The sequence below is a fragment of the Betta splendens genome, chromosome 21, assembly GCF_900634795.4.
Source record: "Betta splendens chromosome 21, fBetSpl5.4, whole genome shotgun sequence".
In the NCBI taxonomy this organism is placed as follows: Eukaryota; Metazoa; Chordata; class Actinopteri; order Anabantiformes; family Osphronemidae; genus Betta; species Betta splendens.
Window position 1 is genome coordinate 2,879,383 of NC_040899.1, and position 27,539 is coordinate 2,906,921.

The following is a 27,539-nucleotide window of genomic DNA, read 5'->3' on the forward strand; positions in this document are numbered from 1 at the left end:
AGTATATGAATCAGCAGCAACAAAAGGAAGTAGCCTGTTTGTTTTGATTCGATTCTAAATGTACTGTGACACAGTAAACTGTCATTATCATTTCTTTCCCTTTTACTCCCAGCGAGTCCGCTGACACAACTTATAGCCTCTCAAGCGAAGGCAAACTGCTGTTGAATAAATATGGTTCAAGCGCCGCAGCTCCCGTGAGCTTTGGGCGCACGCTGCACTTCATCTGAATCTAATCAGAGCTACAGTCGGTGAATTCTAACAAGACGGCGTTTTCACACGGAGACAAGTTGCTGTAATCCTGCGTCTGTGGTTAGTTCTGTGTTCTGGGAGCGGTCCGGTTCCAGCCCGGGTCATACGTGCAGCCGCCCTCCGTGCTCATATCAGGAATTCCTAAACTTTTGAGCCGGTGGCGACTGCGCGCCGACCCGACCCACTGTTTGTGGACAGACGTGTAACGCTGAGCTCTGCCGCAGGTGCCGGCGGCTGGTCTCCCATGGTAACGGACCAGGAGCCCTGGCTGCAGGTGGACCTGGGGGAGCAGATGGAGGTGACGGCCGTGGCCACGCAGGGACGCTACGACAGCTGGGACTGGGTCAGCAGCTACCTGCTGCTGTACAGCGACGCGGGCCGGGCCTGGAAGCAGTACCGGCACGAGGACGGCGTGGGGGTGAGCACGCGCAACCGTTAGATTTGACCTCCTGCCACAAACAGTGGCAGCAGAAGGTCAGCGGAGCCCGTGGATCCGCCTGCTTCTGCATTAATTGCTCCTGAAATATGAATTTTCGGCTCCTTGGAAGCGCCGGCGGCTTTAATAACTGGTTCCGGCCTCTTCAGTCCGGTTGCACTGACGCATGCGGCCCTGAAACGCCTCACCTTTGGGCTGAAGCTGCTGCTGTTTCCTTTTGCAGTGATTCCTTCCACTGATGAATGTCTGCGCTCTTTCAGGCTTCAGAACCGCTGCACTTCCTGCAACTGTTGCTGCTTCATAATAGCAGTGGCCGCTTGTTAATGGGAGACCGAGTGTCAAAGTAGCCAAATAGCTGTGACCCACATCTCCAATCATGTTTAATTGATTTGACTGGAGCTTTGCTAACTCCTGACTCCAATTAGCTTTTCTAGGAATCAGTAGCCTCGGGGTCCACTTGCTTTTCCACCGCTACCTTGAATATTTGAAGGGTGTGTTCGATAAAGACATGAAATAATATAATTGCTTGTCCATACCTGACTGTGAGATGATAATTAAATGCCATTCGAGGCCCCATTGATGCAGTTAGCCAGGAATCCATGTGTGTTTTTGCCACTCTCCTCCCTCTGAGCTTTAGGGAGCCGTCCCTTCGTGACACTTCAGGTCAGTGTCAGATACATTCTTCACACACTTTCACTCACATTTTCTGACACGTTTCAATGTGTGGGAAGTGTCTGGTGTCAATTATGATCCAGCTTTTTTTATCCTCCATGTAATGTCACAACATGTCACGGCAGCCTGTACAAGAACTCCAGCCTAAAAAAATCGCCTCATGTCGGCACATGTCATTAATTCTTTATTGTGTTTGGCCCAGTTATGTCAAAGGCTGCTAAGAAGATGTTAAACTGTTTTTTCGCTGTTCTCTAATTGGCAGTCCAATTAGCATAGCGCGTTTACCCACTGGCACGCCATTGCTGCAAAGTGCTCTTTTTTTTATTGTGTCGAAATTAAAAGTGCGCGCAGACGCGAGCGTTCTGTCGAGCGCCGTGTGTTGACTTGAATTATTTATCCTCCTCCCGTCCATTTAAACATTTATTCTCTGAAGTACATTACAATGTAGGAGTTCACACGTGCTTTGAACTCTGGGTCGGTCCTCAGCTTCCCGTCACCGTTGCACAAAGAGGCTTCTCTGTGTGATACGTCAGCAGCAGCTGCGCCGCGGAGCAACACTTCAACAGCGTCTCTTCCCACGTTTGCAGTTCAGCAGTCTGTCATTTGAGGCTTGGAGGTGTTTTTAACCTTGTTGGACATTTCAGTGAGGTGTTAGCCGTGATGTTAGCAGTGAAGCTAACGTAGCGAAGAGGCCACGCTGGAATGAACACTTCCGTGTGAAATGAGCCGCGGTGGAGCGTCGGACCGACGAGGACCGGGGTCAGAGGAGGCCCGGTCCAGCTCAGGCCCGGTCCGCTCAGGCCCGGTCCGCTCAGGCCCGGTCCAGCCCGGAGCAGCTCTGCCCCGTTTGCTCAGGCCCGGTCCGCTCAGGCCCACAGCGCTTTATGTGTCTTCAAAGCCGCCGCGAACAGAAGGAGCGTCTGTTTCAGACTGTGCTGGGCTTCAATCACTCGTGACACTGTGTCCTGTCTCCATTTCACCTAATGGAGCTTTAAACAAATTGCAGTAATTAATTACAATTAGATTAATTCCTCCAATCTGTTGATTTTAAAATAAATCAATAAATATTCTAGTACTTAAACACTTAAATTATGGACGGAGCTTTTTGTGTAATTTGCCACTTTGGGGCCTGAGCAGCAGCTGTGCTGAAGCCTCGACTGAATGTTAAAGATTTCATGGACCATCTGGAAAAAACTGTTGCAGAGCTTTTTGTCATTTTAGATTTATAACCCAAGGTTAATTTGTTTATGTAAACAAGAGGAAAATAACACAGCTCAATTCTGTATTAAACCCAGGCTTGACTGGTCTTTCTATTTAATTATGTGTGTTCAGTTGCCGCTCACACGGGAAATTGAAACCTCACGCCTCCTCACTCTTCTTCTTTGGTGCCTTAACAAGTGGAGCTCAAAGGTAACGGCTCACTGCCAGGAATGGACTTGTGGGCTGCTAATGAGAGAGCAGCAGCTGCTGATGTGACTTCTAGCTCACAATGAGCCAATACTGAGCCAGAAGAGCTCCGTAGGAAAATGAGCTCTGGTAAAGGTCAACAACAGCCAACGTGCCCCAAACGCTGCGCTGTGCAGAACCAGCGCCATGAAGAAAAATGGACTCATTCTGGCAGACTGGAACCCATTGGATGTGCTAGATTCGATCTCTGTTTTTTATTTGAACTTGAGCCTTTCCTTTGGCCTGCTCTGCTTTTTGCACCACGTCTTCCTGCTGCAACGCGTCTGTGGGAGTGTTCTCAGCAAAGCCTTATTAGGTACAAGAGAAACATGTGAAACAACAGGGTGGCACTCCTCTACACGCTGATAATAAGCTAATTAGCACAAGCCAGCGAAGACGCTTTTTGAAAACGACTAATCTCTAGTCTGACTGGTCTGTGGAAGCTTTTAGGACATGAAAAGTGAACGTTTAGTCACAAAGAGCGACTGACTTACAAAGACTTGCTCCTGATTTTCTACTCCCTGTGATGAGAAGGTTTCTTTGTGTATACACTTAGAAGTAAATTCAGCAGAAATGGCAGAACCCCGTTAACCTAATTTCCTGTATAATATATTCAATCTTCTGTGTAAATTAGCTCCATAGTCTTTGCAAATATTTCTGCTGTATGTGGGAAGAGAACGTATTCTCGCAGGGGTCCAGATTAGCAGCATTATCCTTGGAAAACCTTATTTAAAAGTCTCTTTTTAATGCAGCACTGAATAAATGTGTGAAACAAAATTGCCTCCTTAAGGGGGAAGTTTAAACATTAATTTTCTTGCACGTAGCTATTCAGGTAGATGAGGATCTAACGAGGATTAAAATGTGTTTGTGTGAGTGCTAAAGACTAATTTTCTGCTCCCAGTAGCGTTTCTTTTAATAGCACAATAACACTAACGCTTCAGATTGGACTTATATGTTGATTCCCTTCTAATGTTATACAGGCGGATCTCAGAGGACCCGTAAACGTGGAGGTGGAAAACACGCCGGCTCACTTAAGGTGTTTGTAGCAGCACTAGCTGTGTGTTACACTGACACGAGGTGTGTCTCAGCGTGGGCATTCGTGGTCCCCAGGGGGTGAATTCTGCTGATTTAGTGGTGGATGCTTGACTTTTCATATGTTGCTGAAGCTCTGCTGCGTATGTGTTTTTGTGGAAGTGTTTGCTCAGATGCACTGTGGTAAAGATGAAGTGGACAGTAGCTACTGGTCAAATCAAGGCCATGGTGCTTTGCCTGCTCTTTAAGTGGTTTCCATACAGTCCCGGGGCCGTTAAAAGGCCTCCTCAGCTGTTGGACCGGTTCCCAGAGGTCCAGGTGCAAACTGAGTCCAGCACTTCTCCTTCGCTCATTAGCTTTAGCATCGCAAATGTCATCCAGTGGATGCGTCCAAGCTGAGGTAGAGTTAGACAGGTACGAAAATACACAACGGCTTCATGGAGATGACACTAAACTAGAGGAGCTCACAGTGGGCGTCAGCGCCAGAGACAATGGTTCAAAGGGAATAAAAACACACGTTAATTCTCCCTCCGTTGTGCATCATATGAACCACACGCAGCACATTGTAATTTCTGGCTGCAGTCGTCCCAACAATATTTTCCATTTCTTTGCTCGCGTCAACACAATAACAAAAATAGCCTCTTTCACTGCGGCAGGAGGAAAATGAGCAGTAGCAGGTCTGAGCCCCCGGCGCTGATGTCACTGAACACACAGGGCACCTGCAGAACAGCCCCCCGGACGCGTACGTGACGCAGCGTCGTCTGGACGCGTGAGGAGCGTTAGTTTATTTACGGAACCAGCCAGTGGACGGCAGCGAGCGTCAAGCGCTCCAACGCGCACACACCGCTCACACACTGCTCACACACTGCTCACACGCACCGCTCACACACACACACACACACACACACACCGCTCACACACTGCTCACACACACCACACACTACTCACACACGCTCACACACACCACACACCGCTCACACACACTGCTCTCACACACACTGCTCGCGCACACACACACACACACACTGCTCACACACCACACACTGCTCTCACACACACACACACGGTTTGGTGTCTCAGTGGCAGAGCGTTGCTTTAGGGGCGGAAGGTCCCAGGTTCAAACTCCCATCGTACTGTAGCACCAAGTGTGTAAGTAAGAAAGACACTTCGCTCCCGATGGGGACGGGTTAAATGCAAATGTTGTTGTTACATGCTGTGATAATGACCAATAAAGGATTTCTTCTTCTCACACACCGCTCCACCGCTCACTCGTCACCAAGGTCACGCACTCGCAGCCTCGTCTTCCCTCCGCTTGTCCTCAGGCTGTTTAACTGGCCGGCGACCTCCTGCACATACTGTAGCGACGTCAGCGCCGGCAGCAGGACTCGTCCCCCGGTGAATTGATTAAAATAAACTTTAGTGCCCGTGCTGTGCAGCATAAAGCAACAATGACACCAGGGAGCTCATCACTGGAGAGGAAGCGGCGAGGCCTAATGAACGGGAGGGAGCCCGCTCCACGGTGACACACACATAAATACAAATAATGAAGTCACCGTGGGGTTGCAGCCCACGCAGACGCGGACCCACCCGCTCGTCGGGCCGAGCTCTGGGAACGCCGGCCTCCCTCAGGCCTCGGCGCTGCCTCGTCTCCCAGCAGGAGCGCCGGAGGTTCCGTGTGCGTTTTTCCAAAGCACCCGCGTCACGGCTCAAAGTGCCTCGGTGGTGTTTCCTGTAACGACGAGGCTTCTGAATGCTAATGACTCACACTGACGCGCGCCTGTCGTTGGCTAATGAATTATTAGAATGACTTCATTAGAGTTTCCAGACGTTCATCTGGGACACAAGTGGAAAGATGAGTTTAATAATTAGAATAATAAAAAACAAGAGGATGATGTAAAGAGAACGCACGCTGACATCAGATTATTCCTTTCATTTTCCTGTTTCATGTGAATATATTTCTTCCAGTTGAAGGTATTTACCGTTGTCGCTTTCTCTTTTCATGTGTGGACAGATTTTAGCAACGTGACTCAGGATCTGATGACAGCGGCGCTCGTCTATTTACGATGCCACAACCGCTCAGTCGTTCTTGGGCTGTTTTTGACTAATAAATAATTCCTAAGGATGCGTTTTTTCCAGCACTCTGATTCCGATTGTTGCATATCTGATCATGAATATTTCATAACGCTAAGTTGTAAAGAACGTCTGAAAGATTTGCGGATTTTCTCAGGCTTTAAATTGCAGCTTGTGAATGCAGAACAAATCAAATAATCTGCTGCTGCGTGTGTCTTGCACAAAGCCTTGGAATAAGAAGGTCATGGCAGGAGCCCAGCGTGACAACACAGCAGCATGTTTTCATCCAAATCAAACACTAATGGCTGCATTTGGGTTCCTCACTCTAAAATCAAATGTTATGAAAATGCATGTTTGTGTTTTTTCATTTGCTCCCAGCGCCTTTTGAAACACGTGTGCGCGTTGAAACCAAGTACAAGCCTGTGCTTAGTTTTAAGCAGCACAAGCTGCGACTGTTTGTGTCTTTGTTTGCGCCTGCGTAGATGCGCAGACGCAGGTGCTCCCGTTGACATGGAGGGACTGCTGAGTTATTGGCGCTGTCTGACAGCGTCTGCGCCTGCGCCTCTGTCTGCGTCTGCGCCTGCGCTGCTGCTCTGCTCCCGTTGACACGGAGGGACAGCTGAGTTATTGGCGCTGTCTGACAGCGTCTGCGTCTGCGCCTCTGTCTGCGTCTGCGCCTGCGCTGCTGCTCTGCTCCTGTTGACACGGAGGGACAGCTGAGTTATTGGCGCTGTCTGACAGCGTCTGCGCCTGCGCCTCTGTCTGCGTCTGCGCCTGCGCTGCTGCTCTGCTCCCGTTGCCACGGAGGGACAGCTGAGTTATTGGCGCTGTCTGACAGCGTCTGCGTCTGCGCCTCTGTCTGCGTCTGCGCCTGCGCTGCTGCTCTGCTCCCGTTGACACGGAGGGACAGCTGAGTTATTGGCGCTGTCTGACAGCGTCTGCGTCTGCACCTCTGTCTGCGCCTGCGCCTCTGTCTGCGTCTGCGTCTGCGCCTGCGCTGCTGCTCTGCTCCTGTTGACACGGAGGGACAGCTGAGTTATTGGCGCTGTCTGACAGCGTCTGCGTCTGCACCTCTGTCTGCGTCTGCGCCTCTGTCTGCGTCTGCGTCTGCGCCTGCGCTGCTGCTCTGCTCCCGTTGACACGGAGGGACAGCTGAGTTATTGGCGCTGTCTGACAGCGTCACGCTGCTCACAAAGGCCTGAAGCTCGGCTGTCAATGATCCGTCCCGGCTTCTTCTTTATGGTCCGGGTCGGTATCGATCCGATACGTAACCTGCTCGGCCTGGGTTATGAAGGAGCTGGTGATCAGTCATTTGAGAGCAGAAGCTGTTTGTCTCTCTTTCTGCGCCCATCCCTCATCCTCACTCTGTTTCTCTGTTTGTGTCCCCTGGCGTTGTCTGTGAAAGTTGAGAAGAGGTGGAAAAGAAAAAGAAGCCATCACACAAATGTACAAAGAGCCCCCTCCCCCCCTTTGGTTTTTAGCTCTGCAGGGAGGAAACACAACACGCGAGCCCTCAGCGCCTCTGGGCTCCTCCGTGGTCATTTTTCCTCCGTCTCTTGGACCTGTTTGAACGGATATTCTCGTATTTCTACACCACGCGATGATTCTTATCACTTTACATCAAATAGTATGTTCAAGGGTAGGAGGAAGACGTTGCCCTTGGCTTAGCCTTGTCAGCACTTTGGTACAGTCTGTGTTTTTCAAGATTTAGATTTTTATTCTGCTTCTATTTCAACTATTCAGCTAAAAACAGACTTTTCTGCTCCCTTGCGAAACTATTACTATTCACATTTGAAATGAGGTCGTTGTGCTTCTCCATGAGCGCGGGTCACTCGCTGCGTTTCATTTCTCCCTCCTTTGTCCGTTTGTGCCCGCAGAGGTTTGTCGGGAACGTGAACTCGGAGGCTGTGGTCCAGAACAAGCTGTCTCACCCGGTGAGGACGCGCGTCCTGCGCTTCGTCCCTCTGGACTGGAACCCCAGCGGGTGGATGGGCCTCAGAGTGGAGGTGTACGGCTGCTCCTACAGTGAGTAACACACCCTGCAGTTAATGCCAGGCTCTGAAAGGCACATCAAGCCGCGCTAAAAGGATTTGTCCATTTCTACATCCTGGTGGAGACAGTTGTAACACTAACACTCTGCATGGAAGCGCCTCCAAAGCCGACAGCCAGGGTGTGAAACGCGTGTGCACACTTATCCCTCGTCACACCAGAGCAGAGCCGCGCGCCCTAATGTCCAGTAATTAAATGGCAGCTTAAGAGAAACATGTGGCGACACCGACGCTGGCTCTGGATGTGAAAGGCCACCGTGTTGGCAGTCAGATGGAGGCCGAGCAGCAGCAGGGCCATGCTAACAGCCCACATCAGAGTCACAGGCAGCGTTTTCCTCATGGAAGCAGCTCAGCTTCAAAAACACCTCAGTTAATGGTAACAACGTTACTCATTACTGTACTATTACTGTAAAGTCTAATCTGTACTGAACCAACAGTTTAATTAATCATAGGAGAGAAAACCTGACACACGAGGCCTCGTCAGCAGCCTGATAATATAATTGCACCTAGTTTATATCTAGGTCATCGGCATCCGTCAGACCTGAGGAGACACGTGACCTGAGGATGAGCCTCATCCTCACACAATGAACCCGCGCGCCTCCATAAAAGCGCTTGTAACGAGGGCTCACCTCCTCACGTCTCCCACGCGATGCCGAGCTGCACTAACTAGATGAGGCGCTGAGTTACTGTGCCGTGAAACGCCGTTAGAAAATCCCACAGTGAGCGGTTTTATGATGTCCAACCACCACGCAGTCGTTAAAAACCTTGGATAAGCAGGTGTAAAACTAATGCGCCCTCCTTCACTCCTACACCGCTCTATATATTTTTAGCTCCTGGTCTCCGAGTGGATGAAACCATCTCTAAATACTTATTTGCATCAGGCACAGTTTAAGTGATGGAGCTGAAGATGCTCGGCTGCGTTTGAATCGTATGAAGGTGACCCAGACCCCCCACGGTGGTGGGCCGGTACCGCTGGGCCGAGTTCTGCAGAGCCAGGGCGGGTCAGCAGAGAAGCCTGGGTCCCGTCGGCTCCGTTCAGACGGCTGATTAACGGGCTGCGGCTCCGCTGCTGCCATGACGACGCGGCGCCGCAGCGTGTCACGTCCAGACAGCGTGTAACGGCGCGTCCCGTCCCATCGCGAACCTGTGAAGGCGCACAGGTATGAATAATAAAGGGTGGCCCGGTTCCGTGACGCGTCCCCGGAGCGGGCTCAGCTGAATCCAATGCAGCCGCTGTGGCCGGTACCTCCACCTGTGCTTTCACAGCCTGACGAGGCAGTACTTGTGTGGAGCCGGAACACACTCTGCCTGAACGCGTGCGTCTACTGGAAGGCGCCATTAGACTGATTATCCAAGTGCATTAGCATCACTCAGCCTCAGTGGGTCCGCCTTCACATGATCTCGCTCATAAGAAGAGGCATTTGTCACGTTTGAATTTTCACTACGTTTATCGTTGCCGCTGTTACAACCTGCTCTGCTGCAAAGGAGCAGCAGAAACAACAGCGCGTTAACAGCGGCTGTAGCAGCTTCAGGCAGAGGTGTCGCGACACCGAGCATTAATGGACTGTATGGCAACGCATTAGTCTACAGACCATGATGAACAGTCAGCACAGAGTGAGAAATAAGCAATAATGTATAAAATAGGAGAAAATAATTCAGGCTCATTAATACAGGTAAATTTAGGGTTTATTACTATTTGCCACCAGTCTGAACAGGGATTTAAGACCGAGGCGTTAAATCTGCTTTAACTGTGTGGAGTTAACAAACCTTAGCTTCAGGTGAAGCCGGCTCATTGAAAACGAAGCCCACCAAATTGGAGGTGCACTAAAGCAGACAGCGATGCTGCAGTAATTAGAGGGGGACAGCGGGAAGCCCAAACTTCCAGAGCGCCTGTGATCTGCTTCCAGAGTCCTACGTGGCAGACTTCGACGGCAGGAGCTCGCTGCTGTATCGGTTCAACCAGAAGTCCATGTCCACGGTGAAGGATGTGATCTCTCTGCGGTTCAAGAGCCAGCAGGCCGAGGGCGTTCTGCTGCACGGAGAGGGCCAGCGCGGCGACTACATCACCCTGGAGCTGCACCGGGGGAGGCTGGACCTCTACCTCAACCTAGGTGACCCCTGCTGCTTGGCAGCCGCTCTCCTGAATCTTTCATTTGACCACTGTTTACTTTGAGCGTGCGGCGGCAGCGACGCCTTCGTGGTGGGGCGTTCAGGTTCAATGCGAAAAATGGGATGTAAGAGTAAAAAGAAGCTCACAAAAAACACCTGATTGGCATCAATTTGCCTAAGCCTGTAATGAAAGTGTGGACGCAGGTGAGCGCGGCCCACGCTCACCTGCGTGCGCTGCAGCCTGTGAGGGGGCGGGTGAGACCTCACACCTGAGCTCAGCCGCCGTTTCTGTTCCCGCAGACGACAGCAGGCCGCGGTTCAGCAGCCGCCGCGTGGCCGTCACCGTGGGCAGCCTCCTGGACGACCAGCACTGGCACTCGGTTCACATCGAGCGCTTCAACAGGCAGGTGAACCTCACCGTCGACTCCCACACACAGCCGTTCCAGACCAAAGGGGAGGGACTCTCGCTGGAGGTGGACTATGAGGTGAGTCCCCGCGCTGATTCAATTACATAACGTGGAGGTGAGGGAGACGGAGCCGCTGTGTGAGCGGCCTCAGTCCCGTCACTATAATGAACCAATGTGCATTATGGCTTTTACTTATTTATGTTTATATTGATAAGAATACGGCCTAACGGCCGTGTGAATTCAATTAGAATGAATTATTCATTTTAATTATTAAATATTAACGCCTGATGAATTGTTAGGCCTGAGAAGTTTACGACGGCTTTCAAGCGGCTCGTGTCTGTGGAGATCACGCCTCCGTGGCTGCGCCAGCGGAGGCAAAGCTCCTTCATAAGCATTTCTGCCTCCACGGCCTTAAAGTTTGATCCTGCAGAAAGTTCCTGAAAGCGGCGTGTGCTCCACCGGAGCCACAGCGCTGCAGGGGAACCTGCTCTGACCACTGGGTTCAGCATCACAGGCCCGGTTCTGGTTCCTGGCCCTGGTTGCCATAGATACGAGAACTAGGCTTCCTCCTCTCCAGTAACAGAAAGTGAATTATAAATGTATAATACAATGCAGATGTGACTAAATGCAGCACCTGCTCCTTCTGTTTCCTTTCTCTGGTTCTGTAGACGCACATTCATGTGTTCATCCGTGTTTTGGTTCTCGGGTCCGACCTCGCTCTGCGCCGGTTCTGTGGACATGAACCCGGCATCTGCTGTGACGGTTAATGTGCTTTGTGTCACCTCCAAAAATGCAGTTTGAGTTGCGGCCAGTGTTGAAGCGCAGCACACACGCTGAGTCCTGGACCGCCGTCCACTCCCCACAATAGAATCACGTCATTCTAGAAGCGCGGACATTAATCTGCCGCTGCTACAGCTTCCCCTCTTCTGGGAAAGCTTTGCGCCAGATTTTGGAACGCGGCTGCAGAGATTTCGCTCCCATTCAGCCACGGGAGCATTAGTGGGTCCTGGCGCTGGAGCCGGGTGATAAGGCCTGGCTCTCAGCTGCCCAGATGGAGGAGGGGGGGTTCTGAGGTGAGGCCCGGCGCAGCCAAGTTCTTCCACACAATGGATTGTGAACAAGGTCACATGTTGGTGATAAAAGCAAAGGTGCCCAAAACCCCGGAGGAGCAATAAGATTTGACTTTGTTTTATCAAAGCGTAGAAGCAGCTCAGAACGACCACATTTGCATCCACAGATCCCAGTTCAGCGCATGTGGAGCCAGTGAGTGGGAGTATTTGCTGAATCACTGGCTCAGCTGCTCAGCAGTAACTGGGAGAATATTGATGCGTGTGTGTGTGTGTGTGTGCGTGCATGTATGCTTGTGTGTGCGTGTGCCGCATGCAAATTTCCAATGAAAATAACACATGAATATACATTTTTGTTCAGCTCGTGGCTCAGTTTGTGATTCTGCGATAATCGACCGCCGCCTCTGTTTCGCTTTCATCACAGCTGAGTTTCGGAGGCATCCCACTGCCTGGCAAGCCTGGCACCTTCCTGAGGAAGAACTTCCACGGCTGCATGGAGAACCTCTACTACAACGGGATCAATATCATCGACCTGGCAAAGCGGCGCAAGCCGCAGATCCACAGCGTGGTGCGTTTGAGACCTGCAGCAGCTGTTACACACCTGCGTTTTCATTACACCCATGCGTATTTCATTACATCCATGTGAAGCTAAAATCAACCCATCGTCGACACTGATGGCGTCTGTGCACGGAGTCAGCAAACGTTTCAGCTTATCTTCTGGTTCAAAGTTGAATTTATCCAAATGACTTCCTGGAATTTTTCCCCTTCTGTTCCAAGAACACATTTACTGCGTTCAACATCCCAGAAACGTGAGAAAGCACTATGCCCTTTAAAAGCCATCTTACAGTGAAGAGCATCTCCATTAGGGATGGAAATTCATATAATGATATTTAAAGAGAGAGGGAGTGAAACATAAAGCGCACATGTGTGGGCGAGCGAGAGAATGTGGGCGAGTGAGAGCAGAGAAGGGAAGCTGGAACTTAGCTTAATTTGGTAATCACATATTGGGTTTCAGGGTTATTCTATGGCTCTAATGTATAGAGGAAGTATGTGCAGACTGTGCTGAGAATGACAACCTCAGATTAACATGTGACAGCTGTCTGGCATGAAGTGAACGTGGGCTGAATGTGCGCCCGTACAAATGTCACCTCTCTGACAGACGCCCAGGATTTTTGTTCCACCGAGTTAAGAGGTCGTCTCTCTTCAGGCTAAGGCTCAACACGCGCGTGTACAAACAGCTCCAGGCTGCGTCCAGGCTGCAGGTCCTAGATTAACTCCAGCGCCACTAATGAGCGCTGCTCAATGACAAATGAGTTTCCTTCATTAGGACAGAGAGGCAGATCAGCTGCTCCTCCGTGCCTGAAGCAGCCGCCTCCTGGACGCCTTCCAGGACACGGGCGTCCCTTTATTTGCCACCAGGTCTGGATGTGGACTGCTCTGTAGTCCCTCCGTGGTCCCTGCTGCAATTAAACACAGCTCACACACCACGATCACAGACCACCTCAGCGTGAGATGAGACCTTAACTTTATCTCCTTTTTGTTCTCTCTGTTGATGGTGATGAGATTCGACCACGTTTGATGTGTTCTGGTCAGTAATCGAGAGAAAACAATCGCTGCGTCCAGCTGGAGCCTAACTGCTGTCGATAAATCCGAAGGGTGTGAAGGAGTCACGCTCGTAGGAATCAGAGCCGCGGTCCGAGCGGACACGGGCCACGTCTCATCTGCAGCCGCCGCATTAAAGGCCCTCCACTGACAACACAGGAGAGGGAGCGCAGTGATGGGAGTTGTAATGGAATTTCAATGGGACAATCTTCCAGAGGTTGATGGAGGAATCACATGGAGAGCTGAGGGGCTGTGATTGCTCCGTGCTGCCCTGCAGGCGCTGCGTCTGATAAGACTCTGACCTGAGCCCACGCCAGCGGTCGGTCGTCTACGCACATGCAGACGCACGCACACACACACGCACACACAGACACACAGAGACACACAGAGACACACACAGACACACCTACGCACACGCTCACACACACACACACTGACACGCACACTCACACACACACGCAGATACACGCTCACACACACGCTCACACACACTGACACACACTCACACACACACGCAGATACACGCTCACACACACACGCTCACGCACACTCACACACACGCAGTCACAAACGTACACACACACACACAGGGTATGTTAGCATTGTTTTCATGGATTCGTCTGCGTGGAGCGTTCCTACTGTGGCGTCTGCGCTGCTTTGAGACGTGTGGGGTCTTAATTTCACGGAGAAGCTTGGAAGCATTTTATTAGTTTTTATCTTCCTCGAACTTCGACTGACATTATTAAAACGTAGCAGCTGTATCATCATGGATGGATTTTATATTTTCATCTAAATGCAACACATTCCTGAAGATAATGAATGTAGAAAACAATAAGTTTAGCTGGTTAAAGGTTCGCTTTAATTATTTGCTGGGGGATTTGGGCTTCACTCATCCTGCTTTAACCATCTGTTCTCTTCTCTTCCACTTCCACACATGACATTTATCTGCAGACAAATTGCAATCAGTGGCGCATGAGGCCAGTCTCCCTCACATCCCCGTCACTGTGTAACTGTGCGTCCTTGCTTTGACTGCTGCAGGGCAACGTGACCTTCTCCTGCTCGCAGCCCCAGCTGGTGGCGTGCACCTTCCTGAGCTCCAGCAGCAGCTTCCTGTCGCTCCCGCCGCCGGCGTCTGCCACCGGGGGCTTCTTCGCTCGCTTCCAGTTCCGGACGTGGAACGCGGACGGGCTGCTGCTCTCCGTGCAGCTGAACCCAGAGCCCCAGAGCCTGGAGCTGCAGATCAGCAACAGTCGGTTACACTTGACCCTGCTCAGCTCGGGGCGGCGCAAATCAGAGGTCTCTGCTGGTGAGTTCACAACACGCACACGCATGCGAATGTTGAACGGTGACAGCGTTTCAGGACGAGCTCCAGTGTAATTAGTGTGTTTGCATGATGTGTGAATGGTATGAGCAGACTGGGCAGAAGGTTCCGTGTGGATCAGTGCTGTGATTGTCTCTACGTGTGTGGCTTGAGTTTGGTTCTGGCAGAAAAATGTAGAGAAGGAGCTCGAGACTGAGCTGGATTTAAATTTGGAAGCGTTTCATGAGGACGGTGACGCATCGCACACATTGCATCAGCCTCTGGGACCCACACAACAATTTGATGACGTCCATAAAACTACAAGTAAACTGCACAGGACACCTTTAAGCCACCCGCGCTTTCATTTTCTGCATTATTTAAAAGTCTTGGAGGAAGGAAAGCGGCGCGGCTCAGATTCATCTCTGACCTCAGCGTTGCCCTTGGAGACGGTGTTTTGCCCAGCGCTCACATGCACCCTCATCCCCACGCTGACCTCATACGTCCCCGTCCACACGCTCCGTTACCGCGGCGATGCAGGAAATGACCCTCTGGTGTCACGCTGATCCAAAATCACATCGGCTTTATCACCTTTATCCCCAATAAATTCAAGAAAAAAGTGTATTTTCTTGAAATTACCCGAGAAAAATGTCAAGGCGCAGTCGCACTGCAGATCTGACACCGATAAGTGTGATTGTTTGGTGAAACCGGACTTTCAGCCACAGGGTAATAAAGATGGAGGCAGCGACAACAGTGACACAGCAGGATGAGCAAGTGTAAATGTTTATTTTTTTATTCTGTGACATTACTTTTTATAAACTGAGTGTTAGTAATTAGAGTTTATAATATATGAGGTGATTTATATTGGATTTGGAGGTCACAGCTTATATATTATTGAGCAATTGCACAGATAGCATCTCGGTTACAAATTGAGGAGGCTAATGTAGCTACTCAGCATGGAGGGCATTAACATTTTAAATATACTGACAGATAATCCCTGGGATCTCGTCCGTTAATGTCTGTAAAACCCTTCTCCGGATGTGCTGAATCAAACACAGACTTGGGGGGTAAATTCCTTAATTACTCCAGGGTTGTGAAAATAATACTGTTCATGTCCAGTGTGAGAGGGGTTTATGATACTGGGAGCAGCTGGAAATCTCCTCTGATGGATGTGCTAAATCATAACCAAACACTGAGATGCCAGCAGAGAAAACTGGACTCACTGCTGCTAAATCTTTATTTTTCCTGTGGTGCTCAAAGATCGGCTTCCTCCGGAACGCGGACCCGCGGCGCCGGGTGGCTTGAGGTGGAAACGTACCTGTTGACGGCGCCGCGTGATCGCTCCTGTGACACTTTTGTCGTCGCAGTCATATGTAACTTTAAATTGCCGCACAGATGGGCCAATCGCATGTGCCTGAGTGTCACTGCTCGGAAAAGAAGGAAGAAATTGTCAAACTGAGAATTTTAATTAAAGGTAAGGGAAGTTAATAGCTTCCAGAGCCTCCTGCCCTTCTCCACACTGGCCTCACGAGGCTCCAGCACATCACAACCTCTCAGGCACCGGGGGGTATCTCTGCGCCATCATTTAACTGAGCTGCAGACCGGTGGAAGGTTCATTTCCAGTCTGACTGCAGGAGAAATGAGTGCTGCATGAACAGAGCAGCCACAGTGATCTGCGTCCTCCTCTGCTTAGCAGCATAGACTTAATTACCACTCTAACAAATATATTTGTCTTGCTGTCAGATCGGGACAATGTGCACAATGTGCAACGGCTTCCAAAATAAAGTTTAGCTCCATTCACGTCACTGCGCTGCCACTCAGGGCTGTCAAGGTCTGGAGGCAGCTGACGCTGCAGCTCACTGCAGCACTGACATGGAACTGACACATGAAACTGTTTATTTCCTGCAGGCAGCAGTTTGTTTTAGAGGCGCAGTCGGAGAGAAAAGGTTGTGCTTTTTTTAACAGATGAGCCTCAGTCATGCAGATCCCTTCAGATTCATGCCCTAGATAGCACTTTGACACTGAGCTTAGCCAGCAGAGGCCGTATACATATACATGAGCAGAGAGGACGTAGGGAAACTCCCCCTGATGCTTACCAGCAGTCCCTCACGGCAACACTGTGTACTCCATGAAACAGTCAATGGGCTGAAGGAGAAAAACGCCCCTGGCGCTCATGGTCTTCGAGGATAAAGGGTTCTGCTGTAAGCGACAGGCATCAGTGGACTCGGTGAAATTTTCAAGTTTCCCCGAGAGCTTGGACAGATCTGATTTCTAAAATAACTCCCAAGGTGCACTGTGCATGACCATCTGGTCCCCCGAGCTCCCGAGCGGCTGCACAGCTCAATCTGGATGCTAATTTAGTCTGGGACCAGCGCGGGGAAAGCAGAGGTGCGAGCCCGTAATTTCCATTCACAGATGACATTGTGGTGATGTCCTCTTGAAAGCTGCTGCTCTGAAGAGGAGCTGTCGCTGTTAATTTAAAGGGAATGTTTTGTAGGTCAGTGTGGCTCTCGCCTCGCTGGCTTGGGCTGATTTTGAAGCAATATTTCCAGTGCGATGTTGATTCAGGTGGTCAGCAGTTTTAAAGAAAATGAATTAAGTTTAGATGAAAAAACCCAATTATTGATAGAAGAGCGAGGGAAGAGATCTGCTTAATGAGCGGCAGGAAGGTTTGGAAGCGGGTCCAACTGCTCGAAACGTCCCAACACAACAGTTGCTGGTGAAAAAGATTATTTCCAGGATTCATGTGTAACAGTTCTTGTAATATTGCAGCTGTTGCACATTATTTTTATCTAGAAGGTAAAATATGCAGCAAGAATTTTATTGACAAGTGACAGAGCGGAGGAGGGAGAGTTGGAGCTGGAGGAGACTGGAAACTCAGTGTCTCCTGTGTCAGAGATGTGAAAACAACTGAGCAGAGAGGAAATTAGAGGATTCGACACCAGCGCTGGCAGCTGCTTCAAATCTAATAGTGTATCAGAAAATAAATCTCTAATTAAGCAGAAACAGGAGGTGAAATGAATAATCAGCGGCGGCGGGTGCAACCTCCCGCAGACAAACGCCGCTGCTGCTGTGACTCCATCCCACGTGATGCTGTTCTCCTCAGGCCACAGAGTCAACGACGGGCTGTGGCACTCGCTGAGCCTGGACACGCGGAACCTGCAGGTGGCCCTGAGCGTGGACAGCGAGCCGCCGTCCACCGTGGAGCTGTGGGAGCAGCTGGAGTCCAGAGGCAGCTTCTACCTGGGAGGTGAGTCTGCTCTTCATTCACTCACTAACCGCAGGCCTCCTGACGCCGCTGCTCCCTGTCCGTCCAGGCTGCGCCGGCGCCGACTGCCAGCGCCGGACGCCCAGCTTCCAGGGCTGCGTGCGCCTCATCGCCATCAACGGCCACCCCATAGACCTGGGTCACGTGCAGCAGCGCTTCCTGGGGAATTATAATGAAGTTCAGTTTGACACCTGCAACATCAGAGACAGGTAAAACAGCTTGACTTCCTTATTTACTCTAATCTAATTAAAAGACAGGTGTGGTAAAAACCTTGACATTCTACAGTCAGAGCGGCGCCGACACAAAATCTTTACATTATTCAAGTTGGCAGCAGAGTTCTTCATGTCCGCATTGTTAATTTGCGGCTGGCACCGTGTTGTCTGCAGAGCCGCCTGAAAGTCACTGACATCTTGTCCTATAGAGACAAACATGCTGACAGGATCATCCAATTAAATTGCAACAGAAACTCTGTAACACCTTCGCTGGCAGAGGACTATGCTAACAAGCTGCTCCCCACTGTCCTGTGTGACGTGCTATTCCTCATTACCCTGCACAGCTGCGGGCCCGGTGCACGGAGTCTGCAGACCTGCGAGCTCGCTAAATGTTTGCATGAGGCTGGGAGCGTTTAGCGGAAAGACACAAGGATGCAAACTGCCAGCGCTGCTTTGTATTTGCCCCGAGGAGCGTCTCTGCTCTGTCACATTTCAAACTATCTGCTTTCTAGTCCAGATTGTTCGCTGTCGGATGATATGCAAACAGCCAGGCTGCGGAGGCAGTGGGCGAAGGGATGCACTGTGGGAAATGACAGAGTGATGGAGTGAGACGCCGAGTCCTGCTGCACGCGCTTCTCGGTCTCCTGTTATTTTGATGTGGGAGAAATTCTGCCATACTGGTAAACTGGTTAAAAGCATAGACGTCCTGTCAGCGCGCTTTGTTCCATCTGATTTGTGGCTCTGGAGCTTCTTCCTCGTGGCTGGAGGTCAAAGGTCACCGTGACCTTGTACGCAGCATAAAACCAGTGTGGACTGCTGAGAGCCGTCGGCTCAGCCAATGTGTTTATTAGCAGAGCTAGAAGCGCTGGGATGCCCACAAAAACAACTAAAGAAGAAGAAGAAAGACTCTGACCTCACTGTCAACAGAAAAAGCAGCAGCTTCCTGGCGAGGAGTCCCTTAACAGAATAAAACACCATGATTATACTCCACCCGGCGCCACACAGGCCGCGGAGCCGAGCGCCCGCTCAGGGGACGGAGCCAACGGATCCCAGGTGCTCTGCAGGTGCTGGGGGATGGGGGGGGGGTGCACAGCACAGCACACAACAGGCTGACACCATCATTATCCCAGGAACAAACGGAGGGAGCTGCCGGGAAGCGTGGTGGAATCACACGGCAGCGCCTCCCGGCTCCAGAGGAAGGTTGATGAGGCGAGTGAGGCGGAACCAGAACACGCTGTGTCCCTGAAAACAGGAAGCCACGAACCCAAAGACGGCTTTTCAGAGTCCAGCTCCTGATCCATTGTTCAGCCTGCGCTTCTACTAAGCAGCGCGTGCAGAGCTGCTGATAAAAACACTCTCCACACGCTTCCTGAGGATGTGTCATGCGTGATTTGCTGGATATAGCTCCGACATTGACTTTCACCCACTGGTTCGCATTAATCATCTCAGAGTGTGAGAAAATGGAGTTTTCTCACAGTTAATTCCCTTTTTTGGTTTCTAATTAAACTTTGTGGCTCAATTTATGATTAACGTGCACTTAGATGTTGGCGCTACTGTAATTTCATGACCCGTAAGGGTGCTCACCAACACAACAACAGAAAATAGCTTGATGGTAATTAAAGCAATGGCTGCAACCTTAGCCGTGTTGTGGCTGGCCCACTCCGCTGCAGTTAATAGGTGAGAGATGAAAGTGTATGAAATTATAGATGCATGCTTGAAAGCCTGGCAATTATGTGAAACTGAAGGAGGCTTGAGGAAGGGACTATTAATCAGAAGAGTGCGGTTGAAAATGCCCTATGAAGCGCTCATTGTGGTAAAATCCCATTAACAGCTATTCTAGTCTGAAGGTGACAGTAATGCGTTTATTTTTAGAGAAACGCCGCGATGCTTCAGCGCCAGCGACTTCTCAAAATGCAGCTTCACAAAACATGAATAAACAGCAAATTAGTGATTTGGGTGAGTTCCAGAGCCGCTGTTCAAACGGCAAACGGGAGAAGAAAGGGGAGCGCGAGCGGGTCCCGCTCACCTGATAAATAAAAGATCAGCTTTGTAAACACTAACAAAGGAAGCGTCTCCACTGATACCTCATCAAACGCCTTTGATCTGCCGGCGCTGCGTCAAGAAACGCCCTCATTTGTGCAGCTCTTAATGGCTTTGTTTGTGCTTTTTGATCAGATTTATTTTGATGAGTACCCGTGAGCCTGTGTTGACTGCCTCTGACCCCTGACCTCTGACCTCGCCTCTCTCCCGCCTGCAGGTGTCTTCCCAGCCTGTGTTGACCTCTGACCTCTGACCTCGCCTTTCTCCCGCCTGCAGGTGTCTTCCCAGCCTGTATTGACTGCTCTCTGACCTCTGACCTCTGACCTCGCCTCTCTCCCGCCTGCAGGTGTCTTCCCAGCCTGTGCGAGCACCGGGGCCGCTGCTCTCAGACCTGGGGCTCCTTCTCGTGCGACTGCTCGGGGACCGGCTACTCCGGCGCCACCTGTCACAACTGTGAGCCGCTCCTCTCGCTCTCATCCAACAGCTTCACGGAGCTGTGCCACATCTCACCTGGGGCAGAGCAACAACTTGTCCTGCTTCAACCTGACATGCCCTCACAATTACTGCTGCGCCTCTGCCTTTCACATCTCAGCCTGTCTTTGCCGCCTCTTTAAATAGCGTTAGACTGACTTTAGACCGACTCCGCGTGCAGTCTTCCCGTACGGCTGTCATTTCTCGACATCCTGCATCACCGCCTTGATATCCGGATCCGTGGTCTGATGTGGGAACCACGTGAGCGACGCCTGTCCCCGCGAATACAGATTAGTTGTTTGTATGCAGAGGGAGGCGGCTCTCGGTGCACATCAGGGGGAACAGGACAGAAAAGAGCATCCGCTGAATTAAAAATAGGCCTTTTTTCATTTCAGCGCAGCAGTCATCAACTTTGTGAACAGGGAGAAAAGCAGGAAATAAACTTTTCCATCTTCAGCTCAGACGTGATGAGTGTGTGAACGCGGAGTAAAATCAGAGCGTGGCACAAAGAGCATTAGTTTCTATGACGCCGCCAATGGATTCATGCTCATTTTACTGCACAGGAACTTATTTTAAAGGAAGCACCGAGTGCCTGAAGCTCAGAGGAGAAGGGTGCACGTCTGTTCTGATCCTTATGGTTCACACTCGGGACTCGACCACTCGTTAGCTCCACGCTGCCGAACGGGGGCAGCGCTGGTTTTTATTGACGCGCGCTGTGGTCGTCAGACTTTATTAAATCAAACATACGCTGAGAATGAGCCAAATCAGTGTTCGTGTGCGGAACTGCAAACAGTGGAGCGGTGCCTCACTGAACGCGACTCACAGGGATCCAAACAGCGGTGGAGGCTCTCTGCCTCTAAATGAAGCGCTGTAATTTGAAGTCATGTGACTCATTGTGGGCCGCGTCTCGGAGGAATCACTGATTTGTGTCCTCGCTCTCTCCTGCAGCCATTTACGAGTCGTCCTGTGAGGCCTACAAGCTGCTCGGCAGCTCCTCGGGCTTCTACTCCATTGATCCAGATGGGAGCGGTCCGCTGGGACCCACACAGGTTTACTGCAACATGACAGGTGAGAGCGCTTTAAGTCCACTCGTTGTCACCTTTACAGTTTTCTGGGTTTCTCTGAGGAGCAGCAGAAAGTTCAGAGTAAAGAGTGCACTCACTTAGAGATCACTCTGCATTGATCCACACAACAGCAGCTATCTGACACTTCACCATCCAGTAGGAAATCATTACAGCCACTCAGGGCACTTCCTGAGAGTTCATCTGTGTCAATATCTTTTGCAGATGTCCGTGTGGTTACGCGCTGCATCGATTCGGCTCCTAAACACTCTTAAACAGGGCTCAAATCTGTTTGGTGGTTGCAACTTTTAATTTTGCTGCATGAAGCTGAAACACGAGCGTCACGTGAGGAAACGTGTCAGGACAAGATGGCGACTTCCCGCGCTCCGGTCAAACGCCCCCCCCCCTCACCCCCCTTACCTCCGGAGGCGGCCATCTTCATTAGCGCATCAGGTCATTACAGTCAGAAGGGTTTTATCCCCTGGGAACATTAATCAGCTCGGTGAATTTCATGGCCGTAATTTATCGCATCTCCTGACATTTAGAACTAATATTTAGCATCTAACTGATAATCACCAGAAAACGCACTGGTCTCGTTGGGAATTCATGTGTTCATGTGGTGACGCTGGCTGACGGGTGACCAGCGACCTCGGCCCATGTTTATTCACGGAGGCGGAGCATTCGGACTTATTAGGCTGATCTGGAGCCAGCTGTTAGCGGCTCACGGCGCCTCGCCCCTTCAGCCTCACCCCTTCAGCTCACGGCGTCTCACCCCTTCAGCCTCACCCCTTCAGCTCAAATTCGTCTCACCCCTTCACACCTGCCGCTGCACCGTCGCAGGAGATCTGACACTTGACACGCGCTGCGCCGCGGCCTCGTGGGTTCAGACGAAACGGAGCGGCTGAGTTTTGACACCGTGGAGACAGCATTCATCACGTAGCTGTCACAACTTTCTCAGCTACTTTGTCCTTTGCAAGGTTAATGTGGCGCTGATGCCATTACTGAGCCGAGCTGTCTGGCGCTGGTATTTTGTGTTCTCAGTCCTCGCCGCACACACACCGACGGCTCGGCAGCAGCCGACTCGACCTCAATTAAGGAATCTATTAGAAATGTAAATAACTCTAAGCCCTACAACCTGAATAATCACAAAGTGGAGAGGGATTTATTCTAAGGCAGAGTAAACACGGAATCCACGCAATCAGAGCGAGCGAGGATGGAGGAGGACGGATCCTTTATCTGATGCTATCGCCAACTCTTGACTCCACGTTTGTGGATGGAAATTCACCTGAAACGCTCGCACATGCAAATTCACCGCGCAACAAATGTCGACTATTAGCAGAATGGCTGTGTGCTCAGTGGGAACTCAGTGGAACGGCGCGCTTGTATTTCAGGATGTTCCGCTTTCAGGACGCGTGAGTGTCGCTGTTCAAATTGTTGCCTGGAAACAAATGCAATTATTAGGTTTGCAGTGATGCAAAACTGCAAAGATTTGTGAAATGCCAGAAGCAACAGTGACGGTTCAGCCAAGAACACACAACGCCTCAGTGACTGACTAATGGACTTGGCTGAACGCGCCAGAGCTGGGTAGTAAATATGACTCACAAATGGGTCGGAGCCGGCGCAGCAGCGCGAGGAACCAGAACCCAGGTCCAGACGTGTTCTGTTGCTCCTGAGCGTCGGCGTGACGTCGTTACAACACAGCCGTTAGTTTGAATCTACAGGAATAATGGCAGAGCATCTACTAACACACGGTTCTGTCACGTTGGCTGGGGGTGGTTCTGGGGCGGTGCGTTGAAGGAGGTGGTGGTTCTGGGGCGGTCCGTTGAAGGACGTGGTGGTTCTGGGGCGGTGCGTTAAAGGAGGTGGTGGTTCTGGGGCGGTCCGTTGAAGGACGTGGTGGTTCTGGGGCGGTCCGTTGAAGGAGGTGGTGGTTCTGGGGCGGTCCGTTGAAAGACGTGGTGGTTCTGGGGCGGTCCGTTAAAGGAGGTGGTGGTTCTGGGGCGGTCCGTTGAAGGAGGTGGTGGTTCTGGGGCGGTCCGTTGAAGGACGTGGTGGTTCTGGGGCGGTCCGTTGAAGGAGGTGGTGGTTCTGGGGCGGTGCGTTGAAGGACGTTGTTCTGGGGCGGTCCGTTAAAGGAGGTGGTGGTTCTGGGGCGGTCCGTTGAAGGAGGGGGTGGTTCTGGGGCGGTGCGTTAAAGGAGGTGGTGGTTCTGGGGCGGTGCGTTAAAGGAGGTGGTGGTTCTGGGGCGGTCCATTGAAGGAGGTGGTGGTTCTGGGGCGGTCCATTGAAGGAGGTGGTGGTTCTGGGGCGGTGCGTTGAAGGACGTTGTTCTGGGGCGGTCCGTTAAAGGACGTGGTGGTTCTGGGGCAGTGCGTTAAAGGAGGTGGTGGTTCTGGGGCGGTCCGTTAAAGGAGGTGGTGGTTCTGGGGCGGTCCGTTAAAGGAGGTGGTGGTTCTGGGGCGGTCCGTTGAAGGAGGTGGTGGTTCTGGGGCGGTCCGTTGAAGGATGTTGTTCTGGGGCGGTGCGTTAAAGGAGGTGGTGGTTCTGGGGCGGTCCGTTAAAGGAGGTGGTGGTTCTGGGGCGGTGCGTTAAAGGAGGTGGTGGTTCTGGGGCGGTCCGTTAAAGGAGGTGGTGGTTCTGGGGCGGTCCGTTGAAGGAGGTGGTGGTTCTGGGGCGGTCCGTTGAAGGACGTTGTTCTGGGGCGGTGTTGCCATCACGCCTCTGGGTCCAGGCTCCTCCACAGCCTCTCAAAGCCCAGACGCTGTTTTTTACGGGGCTGTGATGTTTCCTGAACGCCCCTTTCACCAGCGATGCTGAGGCGCGTCCTGTTTGCTTTAATCATCCCTGAGCCGTGTCCACAATTGATTGCATCACATTGATTGTATCACATCCCATGAAATCCAGGCTGAGTGGAGGCGCGGAGCCTCCGCTGAGCGTGAAGCTCGGCCTCAGAGCAGAACACGTACAGACGGTTCAGGTCCAAACTCATCCGTCAGCATCCAAACACTCATCAGGCTGCATTGAGTGACGGGTTCGTCCAAACAAGGACCTCGTTGAGTCGACTCCCAGACGTGAACCACGGAACCTGTGGGAGCGACGACGCCTCAGTTCCACTCCATGCGTCAGGTGAAAGGCACTCGATCTGCCTCTAGAGAACATGCAGAACTGAAGACACTGCGTTCATACTTGAGACTGAGCTCCATCGGTCTGAAGTGGATCTGAGTCTGAGCCCACGATTCACCTTTTAGCACTTTTAACACTTGAGTGGAGCCTGAACGCCCCTGACGACGGCAGCACAGACTCGAGCACCAAGAACAAGACCAGCCGCTTCAGTCCAGGTGTGAGGAGCTCGTGGAACCTCATCTGAGATGCAATTACTGAAGAACGGGTCCATTCAAAACCGAATCTGAAACACAATCTGAAGCCGTTGTGAATTTCATAAGGTGATTCTGCAGCTTATTAAATTTCTCTCTTTTTGTCTCTCTTTCTTCCTTTTTATCTTCTTACCTCCCTTCCTTCTTTCCTTCCCTCTTTTTTATCTTCCTTCCTTGCTTCCTTCCTTCCCTTCTTCCTTCCTTCTGTCTTGTCTTCCTTCTTTTATTCCTTCCTTTCTTCCTTCCTTCCTTCCTTCCTTCCTTCCTTCCTTCCTTCCTTCCGTCCTTCCTTCTTATATTCCTTCCCTCCTTCCTTCTTTCCTTCCTTCCTTCCTTCCTTCCTTCCTTCCTTCCTTCCTTCCTTCTGTCTTCCTTCCTTCCTTCCTTCTTATCTTCCTTCCTTCCCTTCTTCACTCCTTCCTTCTGTCGTGTCTTCCTTCTTATATTCCTTCCTTCCTTGCTTCCTTTCTCGCTTCCTTTCTTGCTTCCTTCCTTCCTTCTGTCTTGTCTTCCTTCTGTCTTATCTTCCTTCCTTCCTTCCTTCCTTCCTTCCTTCCTTCCTTCCTTCCTTCCTTCCTTCCTTCCTTCTTTCCTTCTGTCTTCCTTCCTTCCATCCTTCCTTCCTTCCTTCCTTCCTTCATCCTATATTCCTTCCCTCCTTCCTTCCTTCCTTCCTTCCTTCCTTCCTTCATCCTATATTCCTCCCTTCCTTCCTTCCTTCCTTCCCTCCTTCCTTCCTTCTTATATTCCTTCCTTCCTCCCTTCCTTCTTATATTCCTTCCTTCCTTCCTTCCTTCCTTCCTTCCCTCCAGAGGAGAAGGTGTGGACGCTACTGAGCCACAACAGCTCAGCTCCCGTCTCGGTCCAGAGCTCGTCTACACAGAAACCTCACATCATGACGCTGAACTACAGCACCTCGGTGGAGCAGCTGCGAGCCATCGTGTCGGGGTCGGAGCAGTGCCAACAGGAAGTGGTTTACACCTGCAGGAAGTCGCGTCTCTTCAATACAAAAGGTAATTACCGTTCCCTGAATGTCAGGCCGGTGCTGAGCCGCGGAATTAATGAGCTGCATTCACCGTTGTGTTTTCATGCGCGCATGAAAAATGGCACGGGGGCTTTTTCTTGCTAAGCATTGAAGATGCTGAAGCGCTGCCTTGAGGCAACACTTGTTCAGACGCTCTGCTTTTCGGCGGCGGTCCGACCGGCCCAGACGAGGCCGAGGTGTTTTTCCACACGCGCGTCCTGGGTGTAGCATCAGGGGAGTGATTGTTGTTACCCTGTGAATTGAAAGCGGGGCTGTTTGTGCTTTGCCGCATGGGGCTGCCCCCCCCCCTGTATTTTGGTAATAACTGGGAAGGCGCTCTCCAATCTTTCTGTGCACATACATCTCAATGCTCCGGCTCCTGCCGTGTCCCAAACATCCAAACATTTGCTCTTAAATCATGAAACATTCATGAAGTCCCAGATTCTGCCGTTCCCTCGGTTCCATGGGTGTGCAAACAAACAAGTTCATTATCACTCCAGACTTCAAAGAGAGACAGAAAACAAGCTACTTTATAGCTGTATGAACACAGGCGCTGGATTTCATCACGCTCACCTTTGTTGTTGGAGAAGCCACGCATGCGGTGGGAGAGGATGGAATCTGCTGGTTCTGGGACTGCAACCCTTCTGACAACAGGCGTAGACAGGCAGCGTATCCGGAGTAAATGCTGGACAAATGTGCACGTTTCATGCTAATTTATGCTGCGATCGCAGCTGCTCGACGCCTCACGGGTTCATAGACGCTGGAAGGAGCCGCTCAGGAAGGCGTCGCAGCCGCGTGACATCACACCGATGCCTAATGTCCTGCTAATCGCTGCACTGGGCTCTTATCGGCCTTATTATTTCTGTCTTTGTTGTCCAGTATGAATCAAACCTGCAGATTGACTGCAGCCGTTTCTCCGCGTCCTTTTCTTCCAGCCTCGCTTGTTATTTTCCTATTTTTATTTGTTTAGGTATTTGTGTCTGCGTGAAGCCTGCGTGTCAGCCCTTCCAGGCAGCGTGAGGCGGCTTGGCATTTAGAAAGCCTTCATTAAAACCTGCAACACATTCATCTTTATTCACCTTGCTGCTGCGGCTGTGGCAGCGCACGGCACAAGACGGTCGGGGGCTGCGCTACTATTTTTAAAGGCGGTTGCTGCAGACGGCGATGAGGAGTGACGCTGCTGGTTGATGCAACTAGTAGCTGCCGCAGACGAGAAGGGAAACATTTGTAGGTCTGTGTCAGAGGTGTCGTCTGCAGGAGGAGGACGCGTTTGCCTTTCACTGTGAATGCGTCCTGTCAATATGCAGACGATTTAAGGCAGCGAGCGAGAGCGACCTCCACGTTGAGACGCATCGATTGTTGTCTTTTCTAATTTGTGAACCTGCTCAGCGTGAATGGTGTTTAGAACAGGGTGCTGCTGCAGTGAGAGAGGGTCAAATCCATGTATGGTCGTTTAAGTGGCTCCTTCCTGTCCCTCCTTATTTCCTTCTCCAGCTTTTTAAAATGAGCTTTTTTAGTGTGGGCTCCATCTGATGTTTGGAGGATTTTCCGGTCGGCTGATCTGATGAACATCTGTGTGATGTGTGTCCATACGTCGCAGCTTGATGCAGCTGTAACGCGAGAGCAGGATGAACGCGCCGCAGCAGCTGACACG

The 27,539-nt window shown here is 51.1% G+C and overlaps 1 protein-coding gene across 1 annotated transcript in view; it reads left to right on the top strand.

Moving 5' to 3' along the window:
* The window catches only part of LOC114847042 (contactin-associated protein-like 5), a 57,046-nt gene that overhangs the window by 10,993 nt on the left and 18,514 nt on the right, over positions 1-27,539 (top strand). The window contains exons 3-13 of the mRNA XM_029136329.3: positions 474-667; positions 7,783-7,930; positions 9,861-10,064; positions 10,363-10,547; positions 11,961-12,104; positions 14,177-14,444; positions 17,542-17,685; positions 17,753-17,912; positions 20,302-20,408; positions 21,375-21,494; positions 25,674-25,874. Of these exons, the coding sequence (XP_028992162.1) occupies positions 474-667; positions 7,783-7,930; positions 9,861-10,064; positions 10,363-10,547; positions 11,961-12,104; positions 14,177-14,444; positions 17,542-17,685; positions 17,753-17,912; positions 20,302-20,408; positions 21,375-21,494; positions 25,674-25,874 (1,875 nt within the window). The remainder of the gene's footprint in view (positions 1-473; positions 668-7,782; positions 7,931-9,860; positions 10,065-10,362; positions 10,548-11,960; positions 12,105-14,176; positions 14,445-17,541; positions 17,686-17,752; positions 17,913-20,301; positions 20,409-21,374; positions 21,495-25,673; positions 25,875-27,539) is intronic.